Source organism: Eurytemora carolleeae, unplaced genomic scaffold, assembly GCF_000591075.1.
Source record: "Eurytemora carolleeae unplaced genomic scaffold, Eaff_2.0 scaffold1434, whole genome shotgun sequence".
NCBI classification, from domain to species: Eukaryota; Metazoa; Arthropoda; class Copepoda; order Calanoida; family Temoridae; genus Eurytemora; species Eurytemora carolleeae.
The window spans coordinates 45770-69090 of record NW_019397323.1 but is presented as its reverse complement, the minus strand read 5'-3'; the positions used below and the strand labels follow the sequence as shown (position 1 = coordinate 69090).

Here is a 23321-nt window from a genome sequence, read left to right as displayed (position 1 = left end):
ATGCCTCCTAGAACTAATGTACTATAATTCAGTAACTACTAATATGTAACACAAATATAATCAATTCCAAAATTTATGTTTAAACATTGAGTGCATTCTATTTGAATATTTTAAAGTATGACAGCGGCATTATGTACATTAGTCATCTTCTATGTTCTATATTTTTAACGTCCTGGTGGTAGTAGAAGAGAGAGAAATTTAATATATATTAAGCCATTTAATCAACTAGAATATGAAAAAACTTTGAAGAATTGTGAAATTCTTAGATCATTAGGCTTTTTTCAAAAATATTTTTAAGTCTTTTAAAGTCTATAGTCATAAAAGAAGTATTTATGAACATCATTTTGTATCATATAAATAACTTTATCCTATTTTGTCTAATACACGTTAAACTATAGTAAAAATGCCCTTAAAGGGACTATAAAGGAAAAATGAAAGGGGGTATAGGCTGAAAGCTGTTTACTTTAGCTCTCGATCAAAACCCATGAAAGTTATATCTGATGTTCCTATGGCGGGAAAATGATATACAACTTTGTCAAATTTATACGAAAATTAATATATATACAATTTTGTATAAAAGTAGTGGGTTTAAAAAGATCAAATTCAGCAAATATGCAACCAATCTGAAAACTATAATATCCCAGAGAAAGCTCATTGTAACTTAGGTTTACTGCAATTCTAATTTTATATTTGTTATTTCTATTTTTATAGATTTAATTCATAATATTATTTATACGGTCGTATTGCTTGATCAGAAATTCCACTAATGTCAGTGCAGTGTGGTCATGTGATACAGGCAGAGACCTGTGACCAGCATACTGCTCTGCCATTGGTGATAGTTCTGGTCACATGATTTAAGTTTATGATTTTCTAATTTATATATATGAACTTTTGTATAATTTTAACACAGTTTTGTTTCAATTTCTCGAGACAGGAAATGCAGATAAAACATTCATGGGTCACGATCAAGAGCTAAAGTGATTATCTATCAGCCTATACCCCCTTTCATTTTTCCTTTACAGTCCATTTAAGATTGTAATTTACATGTTTTATATCATAACTCAGTTAATGAAAGAGTTATTGAGAAGACTTAAAAATGTTTGTTTTTTTGGATATTTATAATATATACAATCATTACTTTTTCTTCACATGTGTATTTAAAATAAGAACTAGAGGAGCAACAGAGTCACAATTGTAACAGTAATGATAAATGAATTTGACCTTCTCCCCCCTGATAGTTTACAGTAAATATAGTTTGTAGGGATAATTACCGGAGTTGAAGACAAAGTCTGAGTAGTAGATGATAAAGCGGAGACTGCAGTCTAAAAAAATTTAAAAAACAAAACTTTTCTTGAACAAATTGATGAAACATAGAATATAAATAAAAGCTTAAAATTTTTTAAAAAGAAAAACATCAAGAGTTTTATACATTGCTTTAATGTCCATATTCTATTTTATAGTTTTTTTACTGATAAGCATGTAGAACATTTTTGTAATAATCTTTACATTGTAAACTCAAAAAATTAATTAACAATTAAATATAAAAATACTTAGTTTGAATTGAAATATCCCGTTAAATTCTTCACCTACAGTGATATCCAGAAAACTCTGAAATAGAAAAAAGACAACTTTTAAACACAAATTATGATAATCCAATAAGCATGGAAAAACAGAAATGATCAATTCAAACTTGATTTGTGATTAAAGAAGTGTCAAGTCAAAATATTTTTTTGTCTTCTAATATCATTAAAAAAAAACTTTATTATTGTTTCAAAGTAATCTTCTTATTTTGGAGTTTTCTAGTTTTGACTGTAATATATAATTACCATGGAGAATTGAGTTAAATAAAAATCACAAATTCTATCCAACTGATAGCGCCTAAAAATGAACATTAATTAAGAGTATTTTTCTATAGAAAAAATAACTTTATGATTTTACCTAATCTTATTTAATTTAGGTTTGAATATTTCCATGTATGATAGGGAATCTCTTAAGTACTCTATCATCGTGCTTTGGATGAATACAAGCATAAGTTGTAGTTAACAAAATGGAAATGAAAACAATGTTCATTCTTAACCGATATAATTATTACTGCAAAAATATTTTAAAACCTTGCAATGCATCGGGATGATTTTCACCCTTCCCTGTAGATCCAATATCTAAAACATTACTGTTTTTATTTAAAAGTCTGTATTAAGCACGTGCACCTTTTTAAAACTTAATGATTTAAAGAAGTTAAGATTTTAAATTGATGACCAGTCCTATTCAACCGAAGTAGTTCTGCAGCGATATTTCTAAAAAAAACTATAATTACCTCAAAAAAATCCTTTTTAAAAACTCTTAATCCGCGGCCATTTTCTTTGGGAAATTTACATTTAGAAAAAGTGTAAGACAAAAACATTAAAATACGAGATAGCGATACATTCTTAAAACTAAATTAATAAACGCAATGTTGTACACCCTATAAAAATTTCAGCTGTATGGCAGTACACATACACTGGGGTGTAGATAATTTAAGAGTTTTTATTTTGGAATTAAAGAGATTACATTATAATCATTTTGAAACATACTGTATAAATTGGATAACCTAGATGTAATTTTGTAGAACGAAGCTCTGGTAATAAAAACATCTCATCGTAACAGTTTAACAAACATACATATAATAATTTTTTATAGTTTCAAAAGTAGCAATATTGTGGACTAGGTATCATGTATAAATTTCTTCAATCTTTTCGGAGATCAAGTTCAAAACAGCCATGTTACTAAATACAGGTACATCTCTCCAACAAATGGTTTACTCAGATGGGCCATAAGATGGACCTGCTGGTGGCTCATCAGTGAAATCATCGTCCTGAGGTTCATCATGCAGGAAGGTGTCCTCATCTGATTCGGGTTCTCGGGAGTGCAGAAAGAGGTCTGGACTGGGCTCCATTCAAGTGGATCTCTTAGAAGGACGCCTCGGTGAGGATTCAGATTAGTGCCTGCTCCTTTTCCCGGATCCGAGGTTATCAACCTTCTCCCCCAGAGACCTTGCAGCATGGTCAAATTTCTTGGCAGCCTCCCTAGCGTCCATTCGAAACATCTCCATCATGGTTACGTAATTTGTCCTGCTGATTGCAAGGGAGGTATCATTAACTCCTACCATGTTCTGTATTTCTTCTGAGATGAGAGGAGAAGCTGTCATGGTACTAGTATTTGTGATACAAGAACGACCCGATCAATCCAAGGGGAACAATCATGTCCATGATCCTCATTTTCTCTGACTTTCCTGTGAGATAGATCCGCCATTCATGGTTCTTGACTCTTGGATCAACTCTGTTTTCCAGCTTCGCAGCCTTAACATCGTCCAAGAACTGCTGATACTCAGAAGCACACTCCAGGATCTTGTCGCAGCCTGGTGCTACCAACCAGAGGACATTCTTATGGTGGAGCTGCATTGTGGCATGAACAAGTGATGCTTTGGCCATGCATGCTGGTGCCGTGTCGCATCTGATCTTCATGTCGTCTATTATATTATACATATATATCTATCTATCTTCATAGATCTAGACTTCCTTATGCCTCCTTTTTAGTTCTACTCTTCATTTTTTATCCTTCATATTTCTACTCTTCATAGATCTTTCTTTCATTCTACATTCTTCATATTTCTCCTATCCTTCTACATCCTGGGAAACAGTTCACTTAGATCTAATCACCCACCACTATAAAAGTCATCTTTTCTCTTTTTATATTTTTTGGTCATCAAAAACACCTGTTATCACTACTCATTAAACTTTTAACAAAATTATATAAATATTAAATGATAAATATTCATGTTATAAATACATATTATGTATTGCAGATTCCCTTTAGCCACCACTCCCTCAATCCCCTTCCTCCCTGTAGTGAAAAATCCTGTTTAACCCCACACACTGGACCAAAATAACCGCCAGGTTCAAAGTTGTTGCACTCAAACCAAACATTATTTTTTTACTTACATATACATAGGATGTTCAATAAAAATGTTTTTAAAATCTGCACTAGGTGTTAAATCAAAATTTTGACATTTGTAAAATAGCTAGCATTTATTACAGTTTTTATTAATGCATACATGGAAACACTTTATATAAGTATAAAAAACAGCTTATTCTTCGACCACCAAAGTCTATGACTGCTTTAAGAAGTCTGTCTGCATGTTCAGGATGTTCCTCAAGTCTCTTAAACCTTGCCCATGTAGGTTTGAATTTTGCATGTATTGCTTCTCCAGTTTGTTCAGCAAAATTTGACAAACCAAATGGAATTCTACAAATGGTTCAACTTGGCAGAGCAGTATATGCACTTTCCAAGCAAAACAAAATTTGTATCCAAATTCAAGTTTTTTTGAAAAACAAACATCTTTAACATCTCGAAAGTCTTTCAAACATTGAATGAAGGGGACAAGATGAGGTTCAGTCTTCAGTAATTCCATTTCTAATGAGTCCAAATTTTTCAATATCCTGTTGGAGTTATTGCTGTCCCATCCTCTCCCCTGGTATCCTCTTTGTAATACACACTTAGACTTTAACCAATCATCAAACCCATTCCAAATGTCCAAGATTCTTCTCAATGGATGAAGTACTGCCGAGTCCTCTTCTCAGGGATGAAACAAGAACCTTTGTCTTATTCAAAGACAACTCCAATAAAACTTGAAGTTCTTGTATAACTTGTAATGATATTTGCTTAACAGTTCTTCTCTCTGATTTCTTATCTGGAGTTCCCACTCTGATTTGAAGTGGAGTTACACCTGTAGATAACAAAAAGGTAGATCTTTAGCTACGCTACAAATTTTAAGTTTAAATTATTGGATTGAATTTCAAGGGTGACGTGGCAGAAAAATAAGTACATCTTGCCGTGTCAGAATATCCGGCTTCAGCCTCTTCATGTTGAATCGTCTTCCGCCACAGTACTCCCCCCAAGAAGGCAAGGCGGAGTCACGGTGGAGCAAGGCCTTCTTTCCTGACTTGTCTGTGAGGATTCCTTCTTGGTATAACTATAGGTTGGGTTAGGAACAAAACAGACTTCTTCTTGGAGGCGGATGACTTTGCGGCGGATGAATGATCAGGAGGATCCTTTGATTGTCGCAGAGGAGGACGTCCTTGCGGCGGAGGGGCTGCAGGAATCACTGGAGAATCTGAGAACACTGGCTTTAGACGGTCCACGGTAACTGAATCTACCTTGTCACCAATCTGGAGGCGGAAGAACTTACTCAGCCATTCGATAACCAGGTAAGGACCACAATATAGAGGACTGAGTGAAGGTTTGCTTGCATCTTCTCTAACAAACACAAACATGGCGGTCCTGAGAGCCGCCGGAACCTCAACTGGAGGCGAATACTGAACGTGATGGGGCGGAGGAGCTGAAAATCCGGCTATAACTTTCTCCACCTTGCTGATGAATTGTGCATTTGGAATCTCTGGAGCTTCTAAGAATTCACCAGGAACCGTCAGGGGAGAACCGTACACTGCCTCTGAGACGGAGAAACCAGTGTCTTCTATAGGAACTGAACGGAGTCCCAACAAAACCAGAGGTATGTGAGAAACCCAGTCAGAGTCAGCAGCTCTGGCTCAGAGAGAAGACTTGATGGATCTGTGAAACCGTTCAATCATGCCATTTGACTGTGGATGGAAACTTGTTTTCTGAGAGGCAGAAATTCCGAGGATTCGACAGACTCCGGCCCACACAGAGGACGTAAACTGAGCACCTCTGTCTGAAGTTAATGTTGCTGGAACTCCAAATCTGGAAACCCAGGTAGAGATGAACGCTCTCACACAGGACTCAGTAGAGATGGAGGGTAAAGGCACCGCTTCAGGCCAGCGAGTAGTTCTGTCAATCATTGTTAGTAAATATGAATAACCTTGACTAGGGGCAGAGGACCAACGATGTCGATATGAACGTGAGAAAACCGTCTTGAAGTAACAGGGATGGCAGGAACTGAGGTCCTCACATGAGTCTGAATCTTGCTCTGTTGACACCGGAGGCAAGACCTGGTCCACAACCCGACATCACGAGACAACCCAGGCCAGACAAAACGGGCGGAGACCAACCTCCGTGAACCTCTGACTCCAGGATGAGAGATGCTGTGGAGAGCAAGGAACAATGGATTGCGTAGAGATTCAGGAACTAAAGGTCGAAGTTTTCCTGTAGAATTATCACATATTAAAACTTCCTTGGAATCCAGAATAATATTCACTATAGAGAGTGAAGGTAAATCCTTCATAGCTTGGACTGATGAGCAAGTGTTCTGGAGGGTTGACATTTCAGAAAAATTAAAACCTGGAATTGAAAAATCTTCACTAGTTGATTGATTGATGGACAGTGGAGAAGGATGAGGGTCTGTCACCGCTGACACTGCTGACACCGCCGACACAGCCAACACCTCCGACACCGCCGGAACCGGATCTCGGGTAGGAGGATCTGGAGCATGAGGTGGAGATGATTTGGAGGTTTGGAGCAGGTGTGGATCTCGGAGAGGTGGGTCTGGAGCATGACATGGAGATGATGTGGAGGTTTGGAGCAGGGATGGAGATGTTGATGATGAAGAACCAGGTGGGACAACTGGAACGGGATCAAAAGGTGGAGTATGGCTGGACGAGAGAGGGCGTCAGCTACAGTATTCTCTAGGCCTGGCACATGCACAATGGAACTCGTGAACTCTGCAATATAGGCCAGGTGTCTCTGTTGACGAGCAGACAAGGGCGGAGAACTCCTGAACAAAGCTGAGGTTAGAGGTTTGTGATCAGTGAATAACAAAAACTCGCTACCTTCTAGCATGAAACGGAAGTGCCTGATAGATAGTTAAGCAGCTAGGAGTTCTCTGTCAAAGGCGGAGTAATTCTTCTCAGTGTCCAAAAGTTTCCTTGAAAAGAAAGACAACAGAACCCAGGCATCATCAATCCTCTGCTGCAACACGGCCCCCACATGAGAGTCAGAAGCGTCAACTGCTAAGGAAATCGGAGCTGATGGTCTAGGATGAGAGAGCTCTGGAACATTGATGAGAAGATCCTTTGCATGACGGAAGGCAGTGTCGAGGAGAGGAGTCCAGGTAAGAGATTTGCCAGAACCTTTCAGAGCATCTGTAAGTGGGGCAAGTACTCTGGCCGCCCCCCGGAGAAATTTCCTGTAAAAGTTCACCATGACCAGGAACCTCTGTAGAGCAGGTTTGTCAGCAGGAACAGGAAACTCGGAGATCGCAGCAGTATGCTTGACCAGGGGAGAGCAACCATGAGCAGAAAGTCTATGATCAGGAACTCTATCTCAGGCACGGCGAATTCACACTTGGGCAAACCAATCGTCAAACCACTGATGACAGAGGAGTAGAACCTGACGAAGATGACCTACGTGCTCCTCCAAACTGCTACTAAACACCAGGATATCATCGATGTAGGTGAAACAATAAGGAAGGTCTCCAAGGATGGAATCCATCATCCTCTGGAAGGTGTTCCCCGCGTTCCTGAGGCCGAAGGGAAGGCGCAGAAACTCGAACATCCCGAATGGAGTGATGATCGCTGTCTTACAGATATCTTCTTCAGCCATAGGAACCTAGTAATACCCCTTCTGAAGATCCAACTTAGAAAAGATGGTTGAACCTGTGACACTAGAGGTGAAATCAGCAATATAAGGTAAAGGGTACCGATCAGGAACTGTAACGGTGTTCAGTCGTCTGTAATCTCCACAAGGGCGCCAGCCTCCGTCCTTCTTCCTGACCATATGAAGAGGCGAAGACCAAGGAGAGTTAGAGCGACAAATGATCCCGGCTTTCTCCATGGCAGAAAACTCTCGTTTGGCGGACACCAACTTCTCCGGATCCAGACGTCGAGTCTTTGTGAACACTGGAGGACCAGGTTGCGTGAGAAGATGATGAGTAACTCCGTGTCGAGGTTTAGAGGCCGTGAAACCGTCGGACGAGACCACGTCTGGAAACTCTGCGAGGAGGTCAGAGATACACTGAGGAGTGGCGAGAAGGTTGGCTGTGAGTGGAGCAGGCTTGGAATCTGGAGAGGTTGGCAAGACGATGGACGGAGATGTCGGAGAATCGGCACTGAAAACCCTCTGGTTGGACACATCAAGCAGAAGGTTGTAGTGTTTCAAAAAGCACCCAGGATTGGAACGGCTACAGGAGCTAGTTGAAAAGGCCATTCAAACCTGTGATTCCCGAATCGTAGAGGAATGACTCGAGAACCGGAGCATGATAGAGAGGAACCATCCGCTGTTAACAGTTTCACTCCTGAATCTTCTCCTGAGGATCCTGGATCAGGAAAAACTGACACAGAGGCGCCGAAATCAATGAGGAACCTCCTTGAGCTCAGAGAATCCTGCAGATAGATTAGAGGAGACGGGGTAGAAGGCCCGGCAGGAAGGGTACGAACATCCTACTGCCGGTAAACTAGTTTCCCAACCAGGAACATGGAGCTCTACATTTCTTAGCCTTAGATCCCCAGGTGCGATGATAGTAACACAGAGTCGGAGACAATGATCTGTTATCCCGGCTGCCGGAGTGAGAAGTTGCTGAATGTCGTGGGCGGTTTGTAGGTGAGGATCTCACGGCGTTGACAACATCCTCCGGGGCGCTGGAAACCGTGTAGACAGTAGAGGAGGAAACTTTGCTCTGATAGATCTCATCCGCTTTCAAGGCTAAGGCTATAGGATCAGAAAAATCGTCCCTCAGCAGGTGAGCTCGAACGTCGGCGGGCAACCTCTTCAGAAACGCTCTACGGAGGAAGAAGCACAGCTTGTGACCAAGAGGTAGCAGGGCGAGCATATGTGACATAAGCGTTGAAGGTTTCATATCGCCGAAGAAAGGAAGGTTAGAGATTGCTTCATACCTTTGATAATCATCGAGAACAAACAACCTCAATAAACGGCTCTTCAAGGCTTCATAGGGGTCGGAAGATGGAGGATTCTTGATGAGGTCCAGAACTTGCTTAGCCGCCTCCTGGTTGAACGATGAAACACAGTAATAGAACTTGGTGGAACAGGCAATCACTCCCATAAGGGCGAACTGAGCCTCCACCTGCATGAACCAGGCCTCTGCAGAATCTGGCCAAAAGGCTGGAACCTTCAGGGATACTGTGTTCATTAAATCCAGCGAGCTGGGTTCAGCTTGAGCTTGGACGTTATCACTGTCCTTAGGCATTTCACTTGACGAGCGTGTAGCTATTAAAAAAAGTCTGTAATGGCACGGAAAAACAGTCTATTTGCCTATAGTTTCGAACTTGGGGTCACCAAATATAGCTACGCTCGGATTAAACAACGCCTAGTTTAAATAATTACTTTATTACTGGTAAATACAAATTTTAAGTTTAAATTATTGGATTGAATTTCAAGGGTGACGTGGCAGAAAAATAAGTACATCTTGCCGCGTCAGAATATCCGGCTTCAGCCTCTTCATGTTGAATCGTCTTCCGCCACAGATCCATCTAAAAGGTTTTCTTCTTCCATTTTCTTCTTAATGATTTTAGATGCTATTTGCTCAGCTTGTAGAGATTCAAGAGCAAAAGCCATCAAAACTAAATTGCTCACAGCAGTAGATGATACACAATTGTGATTTTTTCCTGGCTCCAACAAAGTGTAGCATGCTTTGCACAAACGACCATTTTCAGTTTGATCTCCTGGTTTGGATGGTGATGGAATATCTGGAACTATAGTAGATTAGATCCTCTTGTTATTGTCTTCCATTCCACCTAGATTATTTGTTTTCTATTCATTATTGGAGTTGGAACTTCTCTGATCAAAGTTGAAATTTATATTTAGATAACATAGGCCTGATACATCTTTATATAGTAGAGATATTTAAACAAGGTTCTATTAATCACCTAAGAAATCTTCTCTCCCCAGGCTCCAGAGAAAAACCCCCTGCTTTCAACCTGTACAGGTTTCTCCTACATCCAGAGCAAACTACGTCTGGATAATGCTTGATAGTAGAAGAATATCCAGGGAAAATGAAGGTTCTAATTTGCTCTTCTTTTGCTTCATTAGCAGAATATAAAGATTTAGACCTAGAACCAAGCCTCTCCCAACAGCAAGCACAAACAGAACTTCGTTCTAACTCCATTTATGTATGTGTGATATTAATTGTTTAAACTGTACTGTTTAGTAATTTTGAATTTTGGTGGATTTTCTGCCATATTTTCTAAATTTTTACTAAATTCTACAAAAAAAACTAACAATTTTAATCAACTTTAAGTTAATTTAAAACATGAAATTTAGATACTTAACACACAGTGCAGATTTTAAAAACATTTTTTTTGAACATCCTATATATATGTAAGTAAAAAAAAATAATGTTTGGTTTGAGTGCAACAACTTTGAACCTGGCTTTCACTCTGGTCCAGTGTGCCCATGCCTCCCTCTAGGATAAATAATTAAACAATTTCACCCTGAAAAAAATAGTTTTAACATATATAATACTTCTTATATAACACCACCCCAATCCCCGTACTCCTGTATGAACCAAGTTCAATAATGTGTAGATGAAGCAGTAACTGAGTTTAAACCAGGAAGATTATCTGAATTGTACTTAAAGAAGGAATTGGAGAATATACTTCAGTCCTGCATACCATCTAGCGGGGTTCACATACACTTTATATTTGGCAATGTTTTTTATCAATTGGAATAAAATATACAATAATAATAGTATTTTTAGTTGTGCTATAGTTGGCTAGTTATGCATTTAGGTACTTTCCCACCTACCAGACTTTTGTCCGGTATACTCCCTGTATTAATTTTAGGTTTCAAGTCACAGCTTGATATATTTGAAAAATTAGACAGCCACATAATATGCAATTTTTAAAACAGCATATATAGTGGGGGCCGAGGTGGGGGGGGGTAGAGGATTATTTTCTATGTTCTTACAGTTGAAAACAATTTGATATTTGATCCTTATGNGGTGTTATTTATGGTCCCAATAATGATGATCCGACATTCTTTAACGATATTTTTTCTATATATGCAAATTCGGGCATTACTGACTGTATTTTTATTGGAGATTTTAATGCTAGTCTGGCTTTCAATTAAATTATACATCCAAGCTAAAAATAGACATGGGGTAGTAGGGGGGAAATATATTTACAAAATTGTATCAAGTTACTGAGATTCCATGCTTCATCTTGATTTTGTCAAACAGTAAGTCAGGAAAGTCAAAGTAGAGGATGAAATAGACCTTTTTGGTTTAACTGGAAAGTCCGATGTTTTTCCTTTTAAATGTACCTGTCTGACGTTTGTACTGGTCTGACGTTTGTACTAGTCTGACGTTTGAACCAGTCTGATGTTTGCACCAGTCTGACGTTTGGTCATGAGGAAACCTTGAAGGAAGGTGAAGGAGGGGTACCTGGAAGAATAAGGCTATTTTGGGGGGATTTGGGGTTGGAGTGTAGCATAGGTCTTTCAGTAGCCTTGGTTTGACGATTGTAAGCTGTAAAAGGAAGAGTGTGCATTGACTTAACAATCGTGGGTGTATTTGGATATTTTAAATTGGGGTGTCTCTATTGAAGCATTTCTAAAAGCTGGGTTTCACCTGGGCCAGGGGTAAATGAAACACAATTATGGAAACCTGGAGAGATTTTTATCTATTGAATAATCTTAAAAATGCAGAAATTCTTTTCACAAAATCACCAATTCAAAGTTAGTTCTAAATGCAGCATCTGATATGGACACTCCCTTTGAACACTCATCGGCATTGATTGTTTGTTACCAAGAAAGATCTCTTAGAATTAGGCTTACACTTCGTTTAAACAGCTTTAATACAACTTTGTTATGTCAAATGAGTTTTTGACACATTTTCGTTTTTGTAATGATTTCCTTTGGAATTTGAAATTCTTTATTTTTATCTTTTACCCCTGACATCAAAATAATTGAGTTTTTGTGAGTTTAGATTCTATGTTAACCAGAGCTTAAAACTTGATATGGCATTAATTAGTGTGTTTACTAACATGCCTTGTAAATTTAAACGTACAAATATAACAAATTTGTTCGACCAAATAAAACAAATGAACACAATCTAACCTTAAAACGCTAAAGTTCACAACATATATGTATACAAGAGGGAGGGAAGGATACCGTTATAAATAGTAAATTTTATAGAATATATTGAGAGTCACTTGAAATGATATAGTCTTTTTACTGCCAATTGGTATTATCAAATCTTAGAATCACTACGGTGGGTTTATTTTTTTTATATTCCTGGAAAACAATCTAATTTGTTCAATTCTGCTTTTCGTTTTTGATTCAAAAAAAAAAAATTACTGCTTTGAAAAATGTTATCGATATTTAAACCATTTCACCTGGTTTTGTTTATTTGCATAGCTTTAGATGGTATAGGGTAGTTGATTGCTGCATTACTGGGAAATTGTTCCCTGGGGCGGGGGGAGAATGAATGGAGTATCAGAGTGTAAATTGTAAACTCTAAAAAAAGTGATTATGTTTTTTTTCGGAACCTTTAAAAGTCTCTAATCAGATCTGAGCTGAGGATTATTACTTGATCCACTCTTTTTCTTAATCTCGAGATTAAATAATGCTTGTTCACCTCTTGTTATTAATCTCAAGATTAATTAATCGATCGGGACTAAGGATATCCCATTTTAAAGTTTTCAGCTCTGAATCGGTTAATTAATCTGGAGATTAATAACAAAAGGAAAACAAGCATTATTTAATCTCGAGATTAAGGAAAAGAGAATGGGATTTCCATAATCCCGCTCGGTTAATTAATCATAGCTAAAAACTTTAGAATGGGAAATCCTTAATCCTGATCAGTTAATTAATATGGAGATTAAGAGTGGATCAAGCATTGAGTCCAAAACCCACAATTCAAAAGTTCCCAGCTCTGGAGATTAATAACAAGAGGAGTACAAGATAACCTCTGTTACAAAAATGGGAAGGGAGGGGGGGGACAAGATTCCTTCAATTCTTGTCAGCCTAGAAAACCAATTCCAAAGAAATGAAATTTTGCGACATGCTAGTAATTTGGCTGGGGGATCTGGATTAGTCCTTGACAGAGACGTCCCAGCTGCATATCGTGCCAAATACAAGTCTATGAAAAGAAAGGCATGGAAACATAAGCAATTTTTTGCAGTTAACACTCAAATAATATTCAGTGGGCACCTTATGCAGCTGAGATACAGAGACAAAGTTGACTCTGGAAAGAAGGATTATACATTAATTGAAGAGTTCTATCCTGATCCCTTGACCATGTGTAATTTTGTAAAAGGGAATAAAGCAAGACATGGTATGATTCCATCATCCTCCATTAATGCTGCTTCCCTAGAATTAGCCAAAGAACAGCTGCTTATTACTGGGTTGGCTGAAATGTCAGAATTGAAATTAGACGCCTTGCTAAAAAAGATGCTTAAAAAGCAAGAGTTTGATAATATCAAAGGAAAACAGATGTTGAATGGAAGTGCAAGGCTGACATTTGGAACCAAATCCATTTGTAGTAAAGTACTAAATGCTTACAATGGAAAGGTAGTTGAGGGTTTTAAATTCAACTTTGAAGCATTTGAAGAATAATATTTTATACAGGGGGGAAAAATGCCTTGCATTTCCGAGCTTCCCTACATTAAATCTTTATTCTAATTTTCATCCAACTGTATTCTATGGTACCTTAATAAATTATACATTACATGAGAGGTCAGCATTTTGTCATTTTACCATTACATTACTAATTTATTTTAACTGTTATTATTTGTGCTGCTTTAATCTTTCCCTTCTGCAGTGCATCGGTGATTAGCCATATATTTATGTGTGCGTAGATATATTATGATATTTACTGATTTAAGTGCCGCCCCCCCCCCCTGCCAAAATTTCCCGGATTACATATTATATATTATGTGTGCTGAATGAATAAAAATCCGAGCACAGTATGTCTCATAGCCGCCCCCCTCCTTCTCCCCCCCCCAATCTACTTAATCCTCTATCTTATTTTAACACTATCATAACATTTAATTAAATAACAATATGTCATTCTGAACCTGTAATTTTATCTTATTATATATCGTAGTCTATTTATATACATGTATGCATACTCTGGAATTTATTTACAACACATTACTTAAAAAACAACTCGGCTAGTAAACTTGTGATTCTATCGGCAAATGTGAATGGTTTTGGGGATTCAACGAAAAGAAGGGAATTTTTACGACACATTGAAAAAGTTAAACCAGATATTATTTGCTTAATTGATACACGTTTTAGTGAACAAATACATAGACTTATAGAGAATGAAACTAACCATTATTGTTTCTTTAATAGCTTCAATTCTAATGCTAGAGGAATAGCTGTCCTAGTTAAAAAAAACTTGCCCCATTTCAATTGTAGATATAACTAACGATAAAACCGGAAACTTGCTGTTCCTCAAATGTATTTATGAAGATAATGAGCTCCTACTAGGTGTTATTTATGGTCCCAATAATGATGATCCGACATTCTTTAACGATATTTTTTCTATATATGCAAATTCGGGCATTACTGACTGTATTTTTATTGGAGATTTTAATGTAACTTTAAATCATGAACTAGATAATTATGGATATGTTATGCCTAGAAATGTTAGAGCTAGACGGGCATTAAATGAAAATATGACAGAATATGGTTTTTTTGATTCATACAGAGAACTATTTGGAGAAAACATTAGAGACTTTACATGGGTTAGAAAGGGAGGGCCTCAGAGAGCGAGACTAGACATGGGCATAGCATCAAATTCTTTACGCCCTTATATAAAAAGTTTTGAGAAATTTACATCTTACAATTCTGATCATAATCCCATCATTTTAACATTAGATTATGCTGCTTTTAGTAGAGGGCGAGGTCTTTGGAAACATAACCAAAATCTGCTGAAAGATATGGAATATGTCAACAGAATTAATAAAACTATAAAGACCACTTGTGCAAAATATTATGAGTTGCCAGAGGGAGGAAATTTCTATGAAAAATGCAATGATGACGAACTTGGGGAATTTTTATCTATGCCAAATGAGTCATTTCACCATCTTAATTACAGCATTAATCCGCACTTACTTCTAGACATGTTACAGAATGACATAAGAAATGAAACAATTAGTTACTCCACAGCTAAGCATAGGACTGAACTGACCCATGAAAAAGAGCTTTATGACAAATATAAGAAGCAGCAGGAAAAACTTGAGAAACACGACCCAACTTATACTGAACAGGAATATTTAGAAGCTGAATCCAATTATACTGATTTTATTGACTCTAAAACGGCTACAAATTTTCGGAAATTTCAAACATTAACTAAAATATATGGAGAGAAACCCACAAAATTCTTCTGCAATCTTGAAAAAAACTTCAATGCACAGAAATACATACCGAAACTTAAGATAACTAGAAACGGGATAGAAACAATAATTACAGACCAACAAATGATTGATAAGGAAACAGGAAAATATTATGAAGACCTATATGAAAACAAGGACCACCTACTCACAATGAATGTAGAAGAATTTTTAGGGCCTGGAAATTTATACAATAAACTTAAAAATGAACAGATTACAGAACTGGAGTCGGAGATTACATTACAAGAACTATCTATTACTTTAAAACATACACGAAATGATTCCTCGCCTGGCTCTAGCGGTTTTACTTTTGGTTTTTATAAATTTTTTTGGGGATTATTAGGCCCATTCATTCTGAAAGCAGCACTTTATAGTTTTGAAATTGGCAAATTACAAGATTCTCAGGCTATAGGCATTATCTCTTTGATTCCTAAGGGTGACAAGCCTAAAGAATTATTAGACTCCTGGCGTCCCATAACTTTATTAAACTGCATTTACAAATTAATATCTGGTGTTCTAGCCAACCGAATCAATAAAGTTCTCCCAAATATTATTCATAGTGATCAAAGTGGTTTTGTCCCAGGGAGATATATTGGAGATTGTTTACGGTCTACATATGATATTATTGAATGGGGTAGAAACAATAAAAAAACAGGACTGCTTTTACTTATTGATTTTAAGAAAGCATTCGATTCCATTAGTTTTAGATTTATTGAAAAAACACTGCTTTTTTTTGGATTTGGGCCAAATTACGTTAAATGGGTCAACATTTTATTGCACAATTTTAAAGCGAGTATGAATCATGCTGGTAATATTTCGCCCCAATTCAATATTGCTCGGGGTTGCCGACAAGGCGACCCAATTGCAGCTGCACTCTTTATTTTGGCAATTGAGATCTTATGTATTAAATTGCGAAACAGTAGCGAGGTAAAAGGATTTAAAATTCATGACAAAGACTTTCTTCTATCACTTTACGCAGATGACTGTTCTATCTTTTTAGAATATAATTCATTAAATCTGTCAAATGTTATTGTTATATTGAATTCCTTTTTCCATTCTTCTGGATTGCAAATTCAAATGCAAAAAACACAGTGTGTTGTATTTGGTAAAATTCCTCCAACTGATTATGTCTTATGCAGAGAGTTAGGACTCAAGTGGGATCAAAACTTCAAACTGTTGGGTATTAAATTTGATGGGACTCTTTCTAATATTGAGTCTAATTATGATGAAAAAATTGATGATATAAGAACTGTTATGAAAAAATGGCAATATTGATTCATTTCTCCATTAGGCAGAGCATGTATAGTAAAGACGCTAGTTCTCTCAAAATTGGCACACCTTGCCTTTGTTCTTCCATCTTTAAATAAACAAAAACTTAAACTAATTGAATCTGAAATATATAAGTTTATATGGCAGGGCAAAGAAAAGGTTTCAAAACTTGACTCGAAATACCCGGAAGATAAAGGTGGCTTAAATTTTAAGAACTGAAACTTGCTGAATCCAAGCTAGCCAAACCCAGTTGTTTTTGTTGAAAACTAAGAGAATAATACCTGATCCAGAGCTGTGCGATAAGCACTTATGCATTTTAGCACTAGGCGTTTATGCAATTACGCCCTTATTAATAATTTTTGCTGATTTTTAAAGTTTTTCTCTCCTATTTCTTTTATTGAATATATTATCTTTGCTAAAATAAAAGGGCGACCAAGCCACTTTGCAAATTCATAAATCCATAGTTTTTGCAGATTTATTAAAAGTTTATTTCTATTTCTTCGAAATCACGTTTTTGTACTTTATCTGTAACTATAGAGGGAGACCAAGCCACCCTATACCTATAATTATATGTTAAGTGTATAAGTGTTCTTTTGTTTTTAATAAAGTATTTGAGAAGAGAAGAATAACAAGAGGAGAACAAGCATTATTTAATCTGGAGATTATGAAAAAGATGAGATCTTCGATATCCACCATTCTAAAATTGTCAGCTCAGGTTTCACTTAATTGTCTAAAGTCTAGTTCCAGTTAAAAAGAGAATTATGATTTTTTTATCTTTTGAATTTAAGAAATAATCTGGAAGTGTACCAGTACAGTTACAAATAGATCACTTTTCCCGAAGAAGTAAAAACAGTTTCATATATTTAAACTTTTTATATTTTCAAACAATTATTTTGTTTTTCTTATAAATTTTTCTGATGCATTTCCATATGCTGAGTGCTAGCTATTCAAAATATGTACACAAAGTTCACTGACTTTAAAGGGACTGTAAAGGAAAAATGAAAGGGGGTATAGGATAAAACTTGAGAATTTCAGGTTTTAAACAATTCCTTTATCTTATGTTCCTGTCTCGAGAAATCCCGGAAAAAGGAATGCATATTTTTAAAAGTAAGACTCCGATCATATAAAATAAAAAATTTTATGAAATATTTACTATATACATAAGCATCGAAATGAATCCGACAGTTGTAGGTTGTAATATCTGAATGATCAGTTTTAATTTTAATTGAATTATTTACGATCCGAGTGGAATAATATAACTTTGTGAATTTGTAATGAAGTCTATTCATTTTTCGCGAACACTCCCTTTAAAAGGACTGTTCAGGGAAAATGTTGGGGCTGAAACCTAAGAACTGAGTTGATCGTGACTTATAAGAGTGTATCTAATGTCCCTGTCTCGAGAAATTGATTTAAATTGTGTCAAAGTTATACTAAAACTTATATTTCTATGTGAAATTTGGGATAAGTTTTAAGCCAATCATATTCAGCAACCAATCTGCAAGCTACGATAACCCAGAAGAGCCTAAAACTTAGGGTTGCTCCCATTTTTATTTGAATTTAATAATTTTTCATTTAGATATAATTGAAACGTCTGCATCACGTGACCAGAACCTCCGCCAATAGCAGTAGAATGTGACTGACAGGTTTAAAAAAAAGTTTTTACTATTTCACTCTTCAAAATCATATATTAATCCCTTGAATTTTAAACAACGATATCACTATACTGCTCTGTATAGTTCTCTATACATATATTATTCCTCCCTGAAACTCAATTGAAGCATTTAAAACTTTCAAATTATTCTTCGAAATAATTTAATGACGCAGAAATTTTATGTGGAGAAGTATATTGAAAGGTTGGCATGTCTACAACCATTAAATTTCTATTGAAGAAAATGTTTAAAGTTTAATAATTTCAAGTAACCCATGAATAGATAACTTGTTATGTCGTAAACATTTTTGCATTAAATACCGAGACAAACATTTATTTAAGGCTTTTTTTAAAGAGGTCTCTTGATCTTTTTTTGCAAAAGGGAAGTATACAACATTAAAAAGAGTAAAATGTAGGGTTTTCTGAAGAAAAAAACTCTCATTTTTAAACATTCAGTCTGGAGAAGGGAGGAAGGCCAGCCACAACATTTTTTTAGTCCGAGTCACATTCTACTCATTTTCTCGTCCGAGCCACATTCTCATCATTTTCTCGTCCGAGTCACCTGTAAATCCTCGTCCTTCCTACAGTGAAACCCTTAATAACGAATACATCGAAAGAATTTATCAAATGTCTTATTCTTCACTTTCTGATAATGGAATGTTGCAGATATATTTAGTTTTTATTGAATGATTATATGGAACTCTTTAAAACTGTTCCCGCATATTCATGGCTATTCATTTATTATCGCAAATACTGAAATTTACGTAATATAGTATAAAACTCATTGAAAAATTGTCAAGACGACATTTGATAAATTCTTCCGATGTATTCGTTATTAAGGGTTTCACTGTATATATTATTTTTTAAAAGTGTCTAGTCCTCCAAGATAAAACAATTTTTTAAGAATCCGGCCACGTTAGGGCACAAATGAAATATCGTTATATCGAAAAAAGTAGTTTCAATTGAATTAAAATTTTCGAGTTCTATATCCTTAAAAATGTTCACCTTTTTTACGCGCATTTTAGATATTCGGTGTAGAATGCCGCAAATAATTCTGAGATTATAGAACTTTAATTTTTTTTTTCTTAATTATAGTGAAAATCATAGATTTTTTCCGGGTGGTTTCATGGGGAAAATGATAGGCATAGGTATGCCAAATATTTTGCTATTTATTTCATATCGCGAAGGTTGCCCATCACGGAGGCAGAAGAGTTCTAAGTTTTACCTGAATAAAGTTTGACATCATTCTCATGTCTCTAAAGTCTATCCAGATATTGTGCCCTAACGTGGCCAGATTTGTTGAAAATAGTTGTATCTTCAAGAATTAAAAACTTTTCTACACGTAATAAAAGAAGGACGAGGATTTTGAGGTGGTTCGGATGAGAAAATAAGGAGAATGTGGCTCGGAAGAAAAGTTGTTGTGGCTGGCCTTCCTCCCCTCGTCTGAGGTTAAATAATTAATCAGAAAAAGTCCAATATTTCAATAATCGTCGGAATGAGGGATAAAGAAAGGCTACAGGTAGCGATGGGCAATAGATCGTTCTACAGAAACTTTAAATACTTTCAAAATGTTTTACGACAATCTTAGAAGGATCCAAGGATTAAAAATTGTATTCTGTAGAAGTTTGCTTTTATCAAACATTTGTTATCCTAGATGAAAATAAAAGGCAAAAATGAACCAAAAAATATCATTTTATAAGCCCAAAACGGTCGTTTTAATACGATTGTTTTTTCTTATATTTTCTTCTAGAGTAACAAATTAGCATGCTTGATAAATTCAAACTTTTACAGAATAAAGTTTTGAATCTGGGGGGCCCCCCTGCAGTCTGTTTTGTGTTAAAAGACATGTTAAGATTACGCCGACATGCCCTTTAAGCTCTCGTACTCCTCTAATTTGAAAGATTTGCTGATACTGCAAAGTTCAAACAAATTCCTCTGAGATTAAAATGTTGAAAATTATATTTAAATTTAGGTTTTGAATTCTAAAACTTTGCCAAGATGAAGCAATCACTAATTTTCTCTTTCACTTTTAAGATTCAGGGGTGTATATTGCTTATTTTATTTTTATTGTAAACTTTACATGATTGTCATCTGTCACTTTAGTACAAACATTGTGTAATGGTACAGTTTCATCTATCACTTTATTACAAACATTCTCTAATGGTACAGTTTCATCTGTCACTTTAGTAAAAACATTGTGTTATGGTACAGTTTCATCTGTCACTTTAGTACAAACATTGTGTAATGGTACAGTTTCATCTATCACTTTAGTACAAACATTGTGTTATGGTACAGTTTCATCTGTCACTTTAGTACAAACATTGTGTAATGGTACAGCTTCATCTATCACTTTAGAACACACATTGTGTAATGGTACAGTTTCATCTGTCACTTTAGTACAAAAATTGTGTAATGGTACAGTTTCATCTGTCACTTTAGTACACACATTGTGTAATGGTACAGTTTCATCTGTAACTTTAGTACAAACATTGTGTAATGGTACAGTTTCATCTATCACTTTAGTACAAACATTGTGTAATGGTACAGTTTCTTCTATCACTTTAGTAAAACATTGTGTAATGGTACAGTTTCATCAATCACTTTGTTGTACACATTGTGTAATGGTACAGTTTCATCTTTCACTTAAGTACAAACATTGTGTAATGGTACAGTTTCATCTATCACTTTATCACACACACATTGTGTAATGGTACAGTTTCATCTGTCACTTTAGTACAAACATTGAGTAATTGTACAGCTTCATCTATCACTTTAGAACACACATTGTGTAATGGTACAGTTTCATCTGTCACTTTAGTACAAACATTGTGTAATGGTACAGTTTCATCTGTCACTTTAGTACACACATTGTGTAATGGTACAGTTTCATCTGTCACTTTAGTACAAACATTGTGTAATGGTACAGTTTCATCTATCACTTTAGTAAAACATTGTGTAATGGTACAATTTCATCAATCACTTTATTATACACATTGTGTAATGGTACAGTTTCATCTTTCACTTAAGTACAAACATTGGTAATGGTACAATTTCATCTATCACTTTATCACACACACATTGTGTAATGGTACAGTTTCATCTGTTACTTTAGTACAAACATTGTGTAATGGTACAATTTCATCTATCACTTGAGAACACACATTGTGTAATGGTACAGTTTCATCTGTCACTTTAGTACAAACATTGTGTAATGGTACAGTTTCATCTGTCACTTTGTACAAACATTGTGTAATGGTACATTTTCATCTATCACTTTATCACACACATTGTGTAATGGTACAGTTTCATCTGTCATTTTAGTACAAAAGTTGTGTAATGGTAGTTAAATTTTTCACTTTAGTACACACATTGTTTAATGGTTCAGTTTAATCTGTCACTTTAGTACACATATTGTGTAATGGTACAGTTTCATCTGTCACTTTAGTACAAACATTGTGTAATGGTACAGCTTCATCTATCACTTTAGAACAAACATTGTGTAATGGTACAGTTTCATATGTGACTTTAATACAAACATTGTGGAATGGTTCACCTTCATTTGTCACTTTAGTACACACATTGTATAATGGTACAGTTTCATTTGTCACTTTAGTTCACATTAGTACACACATTATTTAATGATACAGTTTCATTTGTCACTTTAGTACACACATTGTGTAATGGTACAGTTTCATCTGTCACTTTAGTATACACATTGTGTAATAGTACAGTTTCATCTGTCACTTTAGTACACACATTGTGTTATGGAGAAGTTTCATCTGTCACTTTAGTACAAACATAGTTTAATAGTACAGTTTAATCTGTCAATTTAGTACACACATTTGTGTAATGGCACAGTTTCTTCTGTCACTTTAGTATAAACATTGTGTAATGGCACAGTTACATCTAACACTTTGATACAAACATTGTGTAATGGTATAGTTTTATCTGTCCCTTTAGTATACTCATTGTGTAATGGTACAGTTTCATCTGTCAGATATGTACAAACATTGTGTAATGGAACAGTTTTATCTATCACTTTAGAACACACATTGTGTATTGGTACATTTTCATCTGTCACTTTAAAACACATTGTGTAATGGTACAGTTTTATCAGTCATTTTAGTACACACATTGTGTAATGCTAGTTTCATCTGACTCTTTAGTACAAATAGTGTGTTATGGTACAGTTTCATCTGACTCTTTAGTACAAACATTGTGTAATGGTAAAGTTTCATCTGTCACCTTAGTACAAACATTGTGTAAGGGTACAGTTACATCTGTCACTCTAGTGCAAACATTGTGTAATGATACAGTTTCATATGTCACTTTAGTACACCCATTGTGTAATGGTAGTTTCATCTGACTCTTTAGTACAAACATTGTGAAATGGTACAGTTTCATCTGTCACTTTAGTACACACGTTATTTAATGATACAGATTCATCTATCACTTTAGTACACACATTGTGTAATGGTACGGTTACATCTGTCACTTTAGTACACACATTTTTTAATGATACAATTTCATCTGTCACTTTAGTACTAACATTGTAGAACGGTACAGTTACATCTGTCACTTCAGTACAAACATTGAGTAATGGTACAGGTTCATCTGTCACTTCAGTATAAACATTGTGTAATGGCACAGTTACATCTGACACTTTAGTACAAACATTGTGTAATGGTACAGTTTCATCTGTCACTTTAGTACACACATTGTGTAATGGTACAGTTTCATCTGTCAGTTAAGTACAAACATTGTGTAATGGAACAGTTTTATCTGTCACTTTAGTATACACATTCTGTAATGGTACATTTTCATCTGTCACTTTAAAACACATTGTGTAATGGTACAGTTTTATCTGACTCTTTAGTTCGAACATTGTGTAATGGTACAGTTTCATCTGTCACCTTAGTACAAACATTGTGTAATGGTACAGTTACATCTGTCACTTTAGTGCAAACATTGTGTAATGATACAGTTTCATCTGTCACTTTAGTACACCCATTGTGTAATGGTAGTTTCATCTGTCAGTTTAGTAAAAACATTGTGTACTGGTAGTTTCATCTGTCACTTTAGTACAAACATTGTGTAATGGT

The 23321-nt window shown here is 35.7% G+C and overlaps 2 protein-coding genes and 1 long non-coding RNA gene across 3 annotated transcripts; all 3 read right to left on the bottom strand.

The window, feature by feature from the left end:
- Positions 1 to 1280: 1280 nt before the first annotated feature.
- LOC111713503 (uncharacterized) lies at positions 1281 to 2968 on the bottom strand. The gene is made up of 3 exons (XR_002767704.1): positions 2315 to 2968; positions 2112 to 2159; positions 1281 to 1322 (listed from the first exon to the last, which is right to left on the bottom strand). It is a non-coding gene; the product is annotated as an uncharacterized LOC111713503 (long non-coding RNA).
- Positions 2969 to 4949: 1981 nt separating this feature from the next.
- Positions 4950 to 5852, bottom strand: LOC111713509 (uncharacterized). Its single transcript, XM_023488374.1, has 2 exons — positions 5635 to 5852; positions 4950 to 5577 (listed from the first exon to the last, which is right to left on the bottom strand). The coding sequence occupies exons 1-2, from the start codon at positions 5850 to 5852 to the stop codon at positions 4950 to 4952; spliced, it is 846 nt and encodes a 281-aa protein (XP_023344142.1).
- Positions 5853 to 8401: 2549 nt separating this feature from the next.
- On the bottom strand, positions 8402 to 9151 carry LOC111713508 (uncharacterized). Its single transcript, XM_023488373.1, has one exon. It carries the CDS (start codon positions 9149 to 9151, stop codon positions 8402 to 8404), a length of 750 nt encoding a protein of 249 aa, XP_023344141.1.
- Between the last annotated feature and the right edge of the window lie 14170 nt (positions 9152 to 23321).

Bases quoted from the DNA above. Each gene is read 5' to 3' on its own strand.
- LOC111713508 (XM_023488373.1), bottom strand. From the start codon at position 9,151: ATGCCTAAGGACAGTGATAACGTCCAAGCTCAAGCTGAACCCAGCTCG.
- LOC111713509 (XM_023488374.1), bottom strand. From the start codon at position 5,852: ATGATTGACAGAACTACTCGCTGGCCTGAAGCGGTGCCTTTACCCTCC. The intron at 5,578-5,634 runs GTCAAATGGCAT...TCTCTGAGCCAG, and splicing joins AAAACAAGTTTCCATCCACA to AGCTGCTGACTCTGACTGGG.